Consider the following 15,351-nt stretch of genomic DNA (forward strand, 5'->3'; position numbering starts at 1 on the left):
TTTTAAAAGGTAGAATGACAACCACCTTACTTTAAAATATTAATGCAGTTTATATTATTACGGATATCTAAAAGATTGCATATTATCATAAGTATTTAATTTAGCAAACTAGGAACTCGTTTTTCATTAATTATTATGCACAGAAATATGCACAGACACTGAAATGTTATTAAAGTTTTTTTTTCTTTAATTTTATTTACAGATATACGCTTTTTTGTGATTTGTCATGTCTGAACATCAGGAAGAAATTGCTGATAATGTTCTTGGTAATGAAAAGGAACAGACAGACGAAAGTAAAACTAAAGAAGACATGAAATGTCCCGATAATGTGGAACAAATAAACATTGATAGGATACAAGTAGGTGTTCTCAAGATTTTTTTAAAATTATAATTATAATGAAAAATATAATGAAAAATGAAAATTATAATTTCTTGCATGTTATACGAAATTTTTCTCGTGATTCTTATGTATATTTATTAATTACATTATCATTTATTTAATTGTGAGGCAGGTAGACTATCCCTATAGAGGATCCGTTTTAAAATCAGACATTAAATGTTCATAAATATATTGGAAACTGCGATATTCACATTCGAAACAAAAGTGTTATTATGCAAATAAGGGAAAACTGAAAAAGGAATGATTTTGATCATAATACTTCTATACTATGCAGCGGACATTTCAATCCGTGCTACACTTAAACAACCTTTTAATTTTAACTGGAATGTTTCAAAAATTAATGATGGCCTACTGGACTGGAGAAATTTATAGAAAACAAGATGATGAGCTTATTGCTTATCAAAGCGATTCAAAGCATTGTGGGATACCTGTGGTACTGTGGACTGTGGATAGATCAGGCAAGAGTTCTACTTTGTTATAATACCACTAAAAACAGGATTCTTTTTTTCTAAGACTTAACCCTCATCTACCAATGTGTCAATGGTAGCTGTATATATAAGAGTATATATATATATAATATATATATATATATATATATATTTATATATATATATATTATATATATATATATACTCTTATATATATATTATATATATATATATATATATATAATATATATATATATATATTATATATATATATATATAATATATATATATATATATATATATATATATTTATATATATATATATTATATATATATATATACTCTTATATATATATTATATATATATATATATATATATATATATATATATATATATATATATATATATATATATATATATATATATATATATATATATATATATATAGTAGTATATATATATATATATATATATAAGAGTAGTATATATATATATATATATATATATATATATATATATATAAATATATATATATATATATATATATATATATATATATATATATATATATATATATATAAATATATATATATATATATATATATATATATATATATAATATATATATATATATATATATATATATATACTCTTCATATTAGGGATCTTCATTGCAAAAGTAGGAAAAAATATAACAGTTGGATCTCTGTGAAGCAGGTTTTCTCTGGGAAAACATAACGTACCTGGTGAAAGACTGTTCGAATTGCCCATGCTAGCAGATTAGTTACTGCCAATACTGCTTTCAAATTCGCCCACAACTCACCTGTACATGGACATCACCAGTCGTACGTTAAATCACAAGATTGATTACATCCAGACACTCTCTCAGTAGAAGACGAACATCTTTGTTATGCATACTTGTCCTTGAGCAGACGTAACTTCACAGAATGCTAGAGTAATAACTAAGCGGATGCGCAGAAGGAACTAACACGATTGATGTTCTTTTGGAGATTAATAAGAACACACCTGAAATTCTCTGGGGAGGGGTAAAGCTTATTATATGGGCCCAATCAAAAGGCCAAGAGCCCCATGGATATCAAATTCAATTTGAAATCTGATTGAAGGGAGGGATGTTGCTGATACGAAGAGACACACATGGAGTAAAAAATATAAGAGCTTACATACAGAAATCAGAAAAGCCATCATGCAGGACGAGGAAAATTAACATGCTAAAAATTATTATGTGAAGAGACAGGATGTTCATCACCTTAAGCACAAGTTTAATCCACAATTGAATGTTATCAAAGAGAGGAATGGAGTAGTAATAACATAAGAATTGGAAATTTAAAAAAAAAAACGGATTGATAGACAAGTGTGTGGAACTCTATAGCAGAGAGAGGATAAGGGAAATTTAGAATAGCCCTCTTACCTGTAAAATTTCAATTTAGAACTACCTCCATTTGGACATGAGGCTAAAAGACCACTTAAAGAACTTAACAACAATAAGACCACACGTATATGGTGGAATTTTAACATCGTTAATTAAGGCCAGACAGAGGGTATGGAAAGATAACAGTATTTTATAAATTGATATTAAGGATATGGAAGACAGGATCATGGCATAGAGAGTGGATAAGTCGCTATTCATAGCACTGTAAAAGAAAGGAGATTTGAACGATAGTGAGAACTAAACAACTATTACTTCAATTCATCTTACTTCAATATTTCAGGCATGCAAAAATTTATTAAAGATCATTCTAAGTAGATGGCAGCCAAAGTTGAGGTATACCTCTAGAAGAAGCAGATTTCGTGAAAATCAAGGGTACCATAGATCAGATCCTTTGCCTTTGACCAGTGGTCGGGAACCTTTTTGAACCAAAGAGCCATTCCACCAAAAAAAATTAATAAAAACAAATTTTTGGGAGCCGTAACTTCAATTTGATTTTTCCTGGTGACTCAAAGTTGCAGTTAGTTCAAACTTAGGTAAATTTATTTTTAATTCAGTACTTCCAGATATCAAATACCACTTTTGTGTTTGCATATACATTTTTTATATGTTCAATAAATAAAAACATTAAGTTTGATTAAGTTTTTAATCACAAAACATGTTTAATTAAGTATAATATTGCAAAAAAGAATTAGTCCAAACAAAAATACAATATTATGTATTTTAATAGATATTTGATTGTTTTAATTTAAAATTCACTAATGAGACTTTTGTTTTTGCATCTTCTCAGAAAGTTTACTTAAATCTGGATTGCATGTCGTGTACTTTAATAGTAATTCGGTTTTCAAACTTTCACCAGTCAATTTGTTCCTATACTTATTTTTAATGTAATTAATTGAAGAGAAAAATTGATTGCAATTGTACGTTGAACCGAAAAGCATCAAAACCCCAAAAGCAAGTCGCCTGGCATTTGAATAATTAGTTAGGAAAGAATTCCAACATTTAAATATAATTTCCTGTGGTGTTTCTTCCACTTCCATAGTTTCCTCATTTTCTTCAATTTGTGCTACCATTCTCTGAAGTTTTTGTACCCAGATGCTTTTATTCTGAATTTTCAGAAGCTCCATTTGTAGTTCTGCAATTGATATTCTAGGAAAAACTTCAATATCTATTAATTTTAAATTGCAATTTAACGGATGTAATATTAATTTCATCTTCTGATGTTTTTTTAAAATCCTGAAATCTGCTTGTAAATGAATCTAAAATTACAGTAATCATTTCAGCGAATATTTTACAATCAACTTTTTCTTGGTTTACATTTAATGCATGATTTTTTATATTTTCAAAATATATAAATTTTTCTTCAGTAACATCTTCGAAAAACACTCTTAGTTTCTCTTCAAAGGTAAGGACTTCTTCTAGTAATTGTAAGGCTGTGTTTCCCTTCTCCTGCAACTTCAAATTTAGCTGATTAAAATGTTCAGTCAGATCAAGCAAAAAACAAACATTTTATATCCATTCGGGATTACTGAGAAGTTCCACATTATTTACGGTATAATTTTTAGTGGTTAAGAAAACTATTACTTCTTTTAAGCACTGTAAAAAACGTTTTAATGCTTTTCCTCTCGATAACCATCGTACAGATGTAAATGTCACTAAATCTTTATGTTGACTACCTAGTTCCTCTAAAAATGTGTCAAAAAGTCTGTGATTCAACGCCTGAAATCGAATTAAACTGATCATTGGCACAACAACATCCATCACTCTTTTTAGTTGTGGTAATAATCCCAAAGAATTTGCAACTAAAGCTTCTTGATGCAAAATGCAATGAAATGAAATAACTCCATGTGGAATATGAGTGGAGAATAATTTAACAAACCCCTTATTTTTGGCAATCATAGAAGGTACGCCATCGGTCGCAATGCATATTATATTATTCATATTTATATTTTTATTCTGTAACTTATTAGAAGGCTTTCTGAAATATCTTGACCTGTAGTGTGTCCTTTAAGTGTTAGCAGATCAATAAGTTCTTTTCGAATACCGGAAGATGTGATATATTTAACCACCACGCAGCATTGTGTCATATCGGAAATATCATTTGATTCATCAACTGCGATAGATGTAAAATTGGCAGAATTAATATCCATAATTTGCATATTTGAAACTTCTGCAGAAATTGCTACAATCTGTTCCATGACAGTTCTAGCCGAAAGAGGTAAAGCTTTAATTTTTTATGTATCTCGTATTACGTATTAGATGAAGATTTCGTCCAGATTGATAAATTTCTTTGCTGAAGCAATGTTTTCTTTTTAATTCTTCAACAGCTTTTTTTCTATTATCACCCTCAGGATATTTTTTACTGAAGTCTAAATGTTTCCTCGAAAATGTCGTACGACATTACTTGATTTGTTATTTTGAAGTCGTAGATGGCAAATTAAATATTGCGGATTTCCATTTATTTCTATAAATGCAAATTTCTCTCTCCACATTTTATTGAATCCTCTGTTTTCTTCGATTATTTTTCTTTTTCTTGAACTCACATTAGGAGGGTTATTATCACAAATTTACCTGCAAGTAAAAACACAAATTCAACATAATAAAAATTAATTTGTGCATAATATTATCTGACACTAAACACCAGTTTAGTACCGCAATAAATAAGTTAACTAACAGAATATTTATTTTGACAGTTAAAATCCGTATGTATCTAAACACCGTGGTGTTTGACAATAATTAGTTTGATTAATTAGTTCAAATTTTCGCCGTGGCGCTAGTTACCTTAGGTAGGGTTAATATTTAGCGGTATTTCAAATGTAACGTAGTTGTCAGTTGTGTTCATGTCATAAAAGTTCAAGCGTAACACACACATGCATAGTATCTAGCTCCACGAACAGGCCGTATCAAAAAACAACATTTAGTTGTTTGTATTAATTATGTATCTTTTAATTCAATATAAGAGAGCCGCACTTCGTAAAGCCAAGAGTCGCCGATTCCCGACCCCTGCCTTAAACAGATATTTGAGAAGCATAAGAGTTTAGACTCCTTTCGTAATGCGTTTAATCGACTACTCCAAAGCTTTTGATTGTGTCCAGTATGTGAAATTGATAGTGGGAAGTTAATCAAAATAATGGGTTTTCCTCAGCAAATTATCAGGTTGAGAGGTAACTTACACAGTGAGCAAGAAGCCATGGAAAGAACAGGCGTTGGATTAACTGATTGGCTTATTGTAAAGATCCCTAGTTTCTCCTCACCTGTTCGTCATCCATGCTGAGGAACATCATTAGTTATTTTGCACTGGGTGAGTTCAAGACAGGAATTAAGACAGGTGGCAGATGGATAAGTAATCTGAAATATTCTGATTTTAATCGAAAGGAATAAATGGAACGAATCCTATGAGATCAGCAAGAACAGACGACTTACTCTAAACACCAAGAAGAAAAAGATTATGGTTCTCAATGGAAATATAGAGAAAATAACTGAGGAAGTCAGCAAATCCGTACCTGTGATCCATCGCTAAATGGAGAAGTTGCTGTTCATTAGACATCATAAAAAGATTTAAGAGTGGTAAAACAAAAAAGTGATTTGTCTAAATTCGTGATGGATGGATCTATCGTTACAGGAATAAAGCTGTGGATTTTGGATGCAGCTGTGTTTTCAATGGAGACTTATAGATATGAATCTTGGAAACTAAAGAAGTCTAATAGAAAAAGGGTAGCTGCTTTGAGATCTCATATACTGAAAAGCAGACAATGGATGTGCACTAGAAAGGATCGGTAGAACATTATGATTCCTTAAGAGTATTGACAAAAGAAACGTGAATAAATTTGGACACATTAAGAGATATAGAATGAGGACTTCTCAAAACACTAATAGAAAAGTAACTATCCTGAAAATGAAATAGTGGGTAGACCCTGAGTTAGATGGATTAGGTGTGTAGGAAGTGACTCGTGGTCCGTGAGCTGAATCTTCCGGATAAGCATAAAAGCGGATTGGTCCAGTATGTCACCCACGAGCTGAGTGACCATGCTACATCTGATGATATACAATGAATCTATGGATGGATACTAGAATTGCAGTATTTTCAAAGAATGCATGGGTGTCCATTCTTTACTATGATTTTTAAGATTAATCTAAGCATAAAACATTCCGTTCTACAAAACACTACTCTGTGTATAATAGTATGAAGAAATAAATGAAGAACACTATATTAGCATCGATTTATCGCAAGGAATTCAGGACAGGTTAGAACCATTGACTTGTGAGGATGAAAATAAGTAGTAACTACTATTCTATCAATGTAGTCAATACTTTTTTCAACTTAACTATATTAAAACAATATAATTAAGTTATCGATAAGTATTAGTACACTTGTCAAATATCCTGAAGCCTGTCAAAAGTTGTGGCTCGTTAATAAAAGTTCAAATGGTGAATTCAATTTTTTTTCATTATTGCTTTAACCAGCGGTTAAACACGTGATATCGCTGGATATCACGTGGATACAGCAATTCCTCGATTAGTGCGTTTTCGATTAGTGCGTCATTTTTTTCGATACCCAAATTCGATTAATGCGACTATATACTTCTTAAAAATAAATGGTACAGATTTTAAAAATTTTCGATCTATACATTACCGCCAAAATTTATGTCGTCTGCTTTGATTTTTGTGGGTCATATCTCGTGCAATTGTTTTCCTTAATTTTTTATTTTAAATTATTTTCCTAACCTTTAATTATGATAAAAGAATTAGTGAACAAAAAATAGAAGATCAGATTACAAAAAAAAAAAAAAAGAAAATCAGATTACTTTTCGAATCATTTTCAAAAGTAATCTGATGGAAGAAAAACTTGAAATAATAAAGAAAAATGAACAAGGCGAGTCCAGAGCAAAGATAGAACAAGAACACAAAAATGGGTGAATCAACTGCTGAATACAAAGAGAAAGGTAAGGCTGCTTCAAGTTCATCATGCATGCACTCGAAATCAAAGTATTATCATGGTTGGTATCATTAAAGGATAAGGAGTCAGACTTGCCAAATGAGTGTGTCATCTAAATCAACATTCAAGTGGCCTTGATCTGGTTGGCCTTCAGCATCCAGATCAAGGACACTTGAATGTTGGTTTAGATGACATACTCATTTGGCAAGTCTGACTCCTTATCCTTTAATGATACCAATCATGATAATACTTTGATTTGTATATACACTGGTGAAGTTGTATATAATACACTGGTGAAAGTGTAAATACCAGTGTATTGACCCTATCAGTTTCTGATTCTTCAGCTAATTCTCACCTACCAATCAAAATCCCGGGTAGTGAGGACAACAATCCTTTCATCAATTCAGACGAATGTGTGTCAGTTTCTGATGCTACAGTTAATTCTCAATTGCCAATTAAAATCTTGGGTAGAGATGACATCAATTCTTTATTTTCTAGTTTTGATATGTCATCTGAGTCAGCCATTTCTTCTGTAGTTACTAGGGATGTCAACCCAGATTACTTAACATCTTCATCATTTGTGTGTCTATGGTATCATTTCTTGAATCTGATGTCAAGGTAGAAATGAAAGATAATGCAGTCTATTTCACATCTTCTAATGTATCAACTGTTTTGCCTGCATTAATTGACTCGTATAAACACCGAAGTTTTAGTGTAATATATGATGATACATCTGGTTTGTCTAATGCCCGAAGTTTAGGTGATCATCAAGACTTTACAGTTAGGTGCCATCGGTCTCATAGGAGACATTCCTTTTTTATACAGCCATATAATATTACCATATAATACAGCCATTTTTATACAGCCATACCCAATGTAACTGATAGAAGCATGTGGAGTAAACTGTGTTGTGCAAGTTCTCCTGAGACAAAGGAACTGATATTTTTAAATGACTGTAATGTATTTTATAATTTTGATCTGACCAAATTGTATAGTCTATATTTCAGCATTCCAATATATTCTAATGTTTTTTATGGAATAGAAAGTATGGGGGGATTAAGAATGACATGAAATGAGAATGACAGATTATTTAGTAATGAATTAAATGAGTGTGTGCATGGAATAAATAGTGCAGAAATACATACACAGAGATTGCTGAGCGATATACAAAAGAATGTAGGAGATGATCAGGGACAAAAACAAGAATCAGTGGGGGTAAAGGATGTCAAGTTAAAAAGGAGCAGAAAAGATATTGTGCTGTATGGGGATTCTATAATTAAGGGTATGAAGGATGGTAGACTAATTAAAGCGTGTTATCATGGGTCAAAGATTAAGGATATAACTGAAGCTGTGAAATTGCAGAAAGATAGAGCGAGTGAGATTATTGCAGTTATAGGGACGAATGATCTAGGTAGCGAAAGATTTTCTGTGAGACAGGATTTGAAGGATTTAATGACAACAATGAATGCATAGAGCGACACGGAAAGATCATGAGTGTGGTACCAAGATTTGATAGTGATGAATTAAACAGAAGAGCAATTATAGTAAATGGAATGATGTCAAGATTGTGTAAAAGCTTCTGCAAAGAAATGAAACTGAATATTCATTTTATGAATGTCTGGGATGAGTTTGATAAAAGGAAGGAGTATTTTAAGAGAGATGGTTTGCACCTAAATGGATTGCGCGCTTGGCATTTAGAGCATTTATTGATAAAGGATACAGTAAATGGTCAAAAAACTGGGAAATGGGATTTGCTAGGGAGACAGGTGATAGAGTCAACTGTAAGTAGTACTGAGATTATTAATCGCTATGAATTTGGGGTTAATTTAATCCCAAATCCGTTGCCGCTGTATCATAGAGAAGAGTTGAGAAGGAGGACCATAATTGCAAATGATCTTATGCGCAGATTATTCAGGAGAAGTGGTGTGGAGTTTGTGGACCGTATGGAGTGAGTTTGATGGGCGAAAGGACTTATATAAGATGGATGGTTTGCACCTGAATGGATTTGGTGTGTGCTGAGACTGGAAAAGGTTTGCTGAATGACGTGAAAGTGGATGTGCAGAATCAGGAAAACTAGAGCTATTGGGGGGGGGATAGTGGATATGCCGATATCAGGGAGGCAGTTGAGTGTAAGAATGTGTATAATATGCCTGAGCTGGTACGAAGGACAACAAATCAGAATGGGATAGTTAATATAAGGCATCAAGATAGGGGTGGGACTAACAGGCTTCTGCACTTCATGTATACTAATGCCAGGAGTATTAGGAACAAGAAGGAAGAATTTTTGGCCTTGGTTGTCTCTTTCTGGCCACAGGTTATTGGCATTAGTGAAACATGGCCAACAGAGGATGATATAGCTAGTGGGATAGAATGTGAAGGGTATAGTGTGTTCAGGCTGGACAGAGAGAAAATAATGGGGAGGAGTGTTATTGATGATAGCTGATGAACTGCAGCCAAGGAGAATTGAAGTTGTATTGTAGAATAGTGAAAAGCGCACATTGGAGACTATTAATGTGTGAGATTGAGACTAGCAGAACAAAATATACAGTTGGGTGCTGATATAGACCAGGTGATGGAATAGATGGTGGAGATGGTATGCATAGACAAATAGACGCAATGAGTGGAAAGAGGGTAATTATTATGGGGTATTTTAACTAGGGTAACATTGATTGGAAGGAGGAGAGGACACATGGGAGGAAGGAATTGGATTTTATGCAGTTATTAAGGGATAACTACCTGAGACAGCATATAATGGAATATACTAGGGGTTCGAGAGTGCTTGACCTAGTAATTGCATCTGAGAATTTGACTGTAATGAATATGACCATGTTGCCACCAATTGGTGAGAGTGATTATAATGTCTTGACGTGGGAGATGGCTAAAGCTGAATGTTTGGAATTTTCAATTAAGAAAGGGTACATGTGGAATTACCGAGTTGGTAAGTATGACAAGCTTAGGAGATTGCTTGGATCAGTGCCATGGCTTGTAAAACTGCAAGGGCTGGAGGTTGATAGTGCATGAGAAGCACTATCAACCTACAGTTTGAAGGAGGTAATGACTGACTGTATACCTGGAGTCCGGATAGTAAATGAAGTAGGGGTTAAATGGATGAATAACACCATTAAGCTTAAGCTGCAAAAAAAAAGAAACAACTGTGGAGGGAATTTAAGCAGTAACATGACCTGCAGGCCCATGAACAGTATAAAGCGCACAGGCCAGAAAGGTAACGCGTGTGGTAAAAAAAGCAAAACCGGATTATGAAAGGAAATTAGCCATGCAAGCCAAAGATAATCCCAAACAGTTTTTTCGATATGCTGCTAGTAAAAGAAAAAAATGTATACGACAGAATGATTTTAAGGAATGCCGATGGTAGGGAGGTAACTGAATCAGTTGATATAGGGGAATTACTGAGCGAGCACTTTTCAAGTGTATATCATCCAGGTGGTGATATTGCAGGAATGAAGAAACCAATAGCTTATACGGGAATTGCGGTGAACGAAATGGAGGTGAATAGTATATTACAAAACCTTAATGTGAATACATCTGTGGGATTGGATGGTATTGGATGAATACACCTGTGGGATTGGAATTGTCAGTGCCATTGACCATGTTGTTTAATTTGAGTCTCAGGTCTGGGTTAGTCTCGAGCGGGTGGAAAGAGGGGAAAATAGTTTCACTGCATAAAGGAGGTTGCAAGACTGCTGTTGCAAATTACCGACCGATCAGCATATCAGGAGTCGTTGTCAAGGTTTTGGAGAAAGTAGTCAAGAGAAAAATTCAGGAATAGATAGATGAAAATGGAATACTGTATGGGGGACAGTATGGTTTTGTGAAGAGTAGATCATGTCTCACTAACTTGCTTACGTTTTATAATAGAGTGACGGCTGAACTGGATAAAGGTAATGGATATACAGTGATACTGCTGGACCTTGCTAAGGCCTTTGACAGGATGCCACATGGAATCTTAATCAGTAAACTACAACATATGGGGATGTATACAGGGTTGGTGAGATGGATAGGATGGTGGTTGATGGAGAGATATCAGAGAGTAGTTTGTTCAGGGGTAGAGTCCAAAAGACGACCTGTGACTAGTGGTGTGTCACATGGTTCTGTTCTTGGACCACTACTATTTAATTTGTTCATTAACGATATAGGAAAGGATCTAAGGGGATCTGTTCATTTGTTTGCTGATGATGCAAAGTTGGGTAGAGCAATAGTGAATGCACATGATGTCAAAATTTTGCAGGATGATTTGGATAGATTGCAGGACTGGGCTAAGAAGAATGGATGTCAATTTAATGTGGCAGAGTGTAAGGTTATGCATTTTGGGGTGAAAAGATTAGCAGCAGTATACCAGATTGGTGGAACTGCACTCCAGGAGATTGACGATGGCAGGGATTTGGGAACGTTGGTGGATAGAAAGTTGAAGTTTAGGGGCACATTGCAAAAGCGGCTAAATCAGCTCATCAAATCACTTGGTTACTGAAGAATACTTTGAAAAGCAGAGACAAGTTATTGTTCCTCTGTATCGAGCCTTGATAAGACCCCATCTTGACTACTGTGCCCAGATTTGGGCGCAGGGGTTCTTCTTGATGGGGAGGAGGTGGAGAGCATCCAGAGGCGAGTGACCAAGATCATTGCAAGTCTATGGAATGAACCTTATGAGAACAGGTTGAATATTTGTGGGTTGCAGAAATTGGTTGATAGGCGGAAAAGGGGTGATATGATTGAGACATTCAAATTACTGAAGGGTTTCTATAAGATTAATTCAGAGGATATTTTTCAGAACAGAACTGGACTGGTGGTGGGAGGACTAGGGGCCATCCATGGAAACTGGGCAAGAGTGTGGTTAGCAAGGGTGTTAGAACTAGGTTTTTTACTTGGAGAGTGGTGAATGAGTGGAATAAGTTGCTAGAGTCTGTTGTGGGTGCCATGACTGTGAATGAATTTAAGGGAAAGTATGATAGATATTGTGTGGATGTTGAGTAGTTGTTTAGGGCCTCACTCCATGAGTCTAAATACTCCTTGTAGTTTCCCGTAATAATAATAATAATAATAATAATAATAATAATAATAATAATAATTGAATTAGAGAGACTTCTTTTTACATGCATCGAAGATTGTAACCAAAAACGGATCCTGCTAAACACTGGCCTTATTAAATCAAAAGCATTGTCTCTTTGTAACCTGGAAAGAGAAGGTAATCAATGATGGAAAAGAAGATGAATTCCAAGTTAGTGCTGGGTGATTTGAGCGTTTCAAAAAGAAAAATAGCCTACATAATGTTCTACTCACAGGGGAAGCTGCAATTGCAGATAAAGAGATATCCATAGATTTTGAAGAAAATTGTGTAAGAAGGGGACTATTGTGATCAACAAGTATTTAATGTCGATGAAACCGGCCTTTTATTGGAAGCGAATGCCTTCCAAGACATTTCTAGCCAAATCAGAGAAATCTCAGCCTGGTTATAAAGTCGCAAAGGCGAATGAAATTACTGCTAGCAATATGCGAGCTGTTTGGAAACACATTTTTCCACATTGTGCAAATAATTTTAGAGGCTTTTGAAATGAATCTAAGTTAATTAAATCTCATTCTGAGAAGTTGAGTGATTCTGACCTGCTAAATTTAGATGCACAGTGGAATATTCTGGAGAATATGAAGAAAATTCAATCACTGACAAGTCCAAAGAGGTTTCACAGAAAAAATTGAAAATAGCTTTCGTACAATCGAAGTTTTTAAGCAGTAATGCTTAGAGACCGACCCTGGCGAATACAGAGCCAGTGAAATTTGCAGAAGAGACAACAGGGCCATACCGTCAGTTGTATGAAAAAAAGAAAACAGAATGCCGCCAAACTACGTTAGCTCAATTCTCTGTTAAGAAGCAGAATAATAAATTTATATTCTGAATATGTTTTATTGTCTTTCAGCTTCATGGTTTTCCTTTAACTAGGCCATGAGGCATACCCTAATTCTTTTATAAAAAAACTTAAGCGTCAAAAAAGAAATCTGAGGAAAGAATTATACATTTTTCCATAGATTACTATATTCGATTAGTGGGTTTTCGATTAATATACCCTGTTTTAAAAACGCATTAAGCGAGGGATTGCTGTATTATTATTTTTGTGTCATTATGTTCTTTATATATAGTTGGCAAGAGAAAATAATATTTTAACTGCTTTTTCTTTATTATATTCAAGTGTATTCTTCTGTATTTCAATATAAACTCAAACTGGTTCGTTTTATTTTATTTTATTTTGTCCAGCATATTGAAGATGACATCATCAGACTTAAGAATGAAATTCGAGTAAGTATATGTATATATCTCAATTAATCATTGACTTTCCGCGATGAATCTATGGACTGCATGGAAGTGCCAGTAATAATAATAATAATGATAATAACAGTATGTATATATATATATATATATATATATATATATATATTGACAAAGTTTGTTATCATCTTAACATATATAGATTATTTACAAATACGCGATTCAAGTATCACTATTACATTTTTATTCACTATAAATATTCAGTACATAATGATAATTGAATATCTTATTTAACTGTCTCTAAATAATAATAATACTATCAATGTATTGTGCATTTTTCCATATTCATTTATAATTATTTATTTTATCAATATGCAGTATATTTCAAAAAAATAAAAAATAAAAAATCAGCTAATGCCTATTTGTTCACGTATATAGGCTGAAATTAGCTCTGCTAACACATTCCTAGATGCTAACAATATCAAGTTATATATCCTAATATCCTCATTTTTAATACGATATTGCCATTGATGCCATCTGTTCACGCCCCTAATCTTTCTCAGGACTCTCATATTTTCAGTCTCTAGTCAAGTGTTTTATTTCTAACCCAGCTCTCGGATCCGTAAGTTAAAATTGGTTTGAACACTGTTCTGTATACAACTAATTTAGTGTTTTGACTAACTTCTCACTTATTCTATATACATTTATTCAGTTGACTTCCTACCATACCAGCTCTGATTTTGTTGTCTATTTCTATATTGAATTTATCATCTTCATTAAAAATCGTGCCCAAGTAGCTGAAATGTTTCACTTGTTCCACAGGTTCTCCATTCACAATGCAGTTGATATTTTTCAATGCCTCTGCCTATTTTCATTGTCTGTGTCTTGTTATTGCTGATATTCATACCATATCTATCACAGTAGTTATTCAATTTAGTCAGGGAATCTTGCAGACTTGTAGCGGATTTATTTTGAAGTATAACATCATCCACATAAAGCAAAGAGCTGGGATTAACATCTCCAATTATGATATCAGGTTTAACAACCACATTCCTTCATAATGTGATTCACATAAATAATGAATAACACAGGGGATAATGCAGATTCTTGTCTGACAACAGATTTAACATTAAACTATCTTCCTGGACTTCCTTCTATCTGCTGACTTCTATCTGCTGCTGACCCAAATAACGACTGAGTATTGCTTGATATAATGTCCCATTGACACCGTAGAACTGCAGAGTTTGAATAGATTCTCTCTTGGCACCTTGTCATATGCCTTTTCCAGATCTACAATCTTAATATACAGATCTTTGTTATATTCCGATGATTACTCAACTATTTGTCATAAAGTGAAAATCTGATCCTGACAGCCTCTACTTAGCCTGAATCCAGCCTGTTCTTTATAAAGCTTTGCTTCTGCAATCCTTCTCAACCGTTTCTCGAGTATATTTGCATAAATCTTACCAGGAACACTTAGTAGGAAAATACCTCTGTAATTCTGAGATACAATTTCATTTCTCTTTTTATATATGGGTGCAAGGAGTGCTCTACTCCAGTCATCTGGAATTCGTTCTTTTGTCCAGGCCTTATGAACTATGCAGTGGAGCCACTGTGAGACTTTTATACCTCCATACTTGAGCATTTTTGGTGGAGTATCATCTACTCCAGCTGCCTTTCTACCTTTCAGGTATTTGATACATTTTTCTACTTCAAGTATGGATATATATTCCTGATTGCATGCTTGCTCAGTGCTTTTTACCACTTTGCTGTCACTGATTATTTAATTTAGCAATTTTCGAAGTAACTACTCTATATATCAAGGATATCGTTTTCTCCAGTTTTCATGTCCTTTTATCATCTCA

The 15,351-nt window shown here is 33.6% G+C and overlaps 1 protein-coding gene across 1 annotated transcript in view; it reads left to right on the plus strand.

Moving 5' to 3' along the window:
- LOC150106041 (uncharacterized) overlaps window positions 1–15,351 on the plus strand; it is a 54,952-nt gene that overhangs the window by 7,231 nt on the left and 32,370 nt on the right. Inside the window, exons 3-4 of the mRNA XM_090393782.1 lie at window positions 203–358; window positions 13,475–13,516. Coding sequence (XP_090249908.1) covers window positions 227–358; window positions 13,475–13,516 — 174 coding nt within the window. The 5' untranslated portion in view covers window positions 203–226. The remainder of the gene's footprint in view (window positions 1–202; window positions 359–13,474; window positions 13,517–15,351) is intronic.

This window comes from Typopeltis vanoorti, chromosome 6 (assembly GCF_054136105.1).
Source record: "Typopeltis vanoorti isolate ZY-2024b chromosome 6, IOZ_Tvanoo_1.0, whole genome shotgun sequence".
Classification (NCBI taxonomy): domain Eukaryota; kingdom Metazoa; phylum Arthropoda; class Arachnida; order Uropygi; family Thelyphonidae; genus Typopeltis; species Typopeltis vanoorti.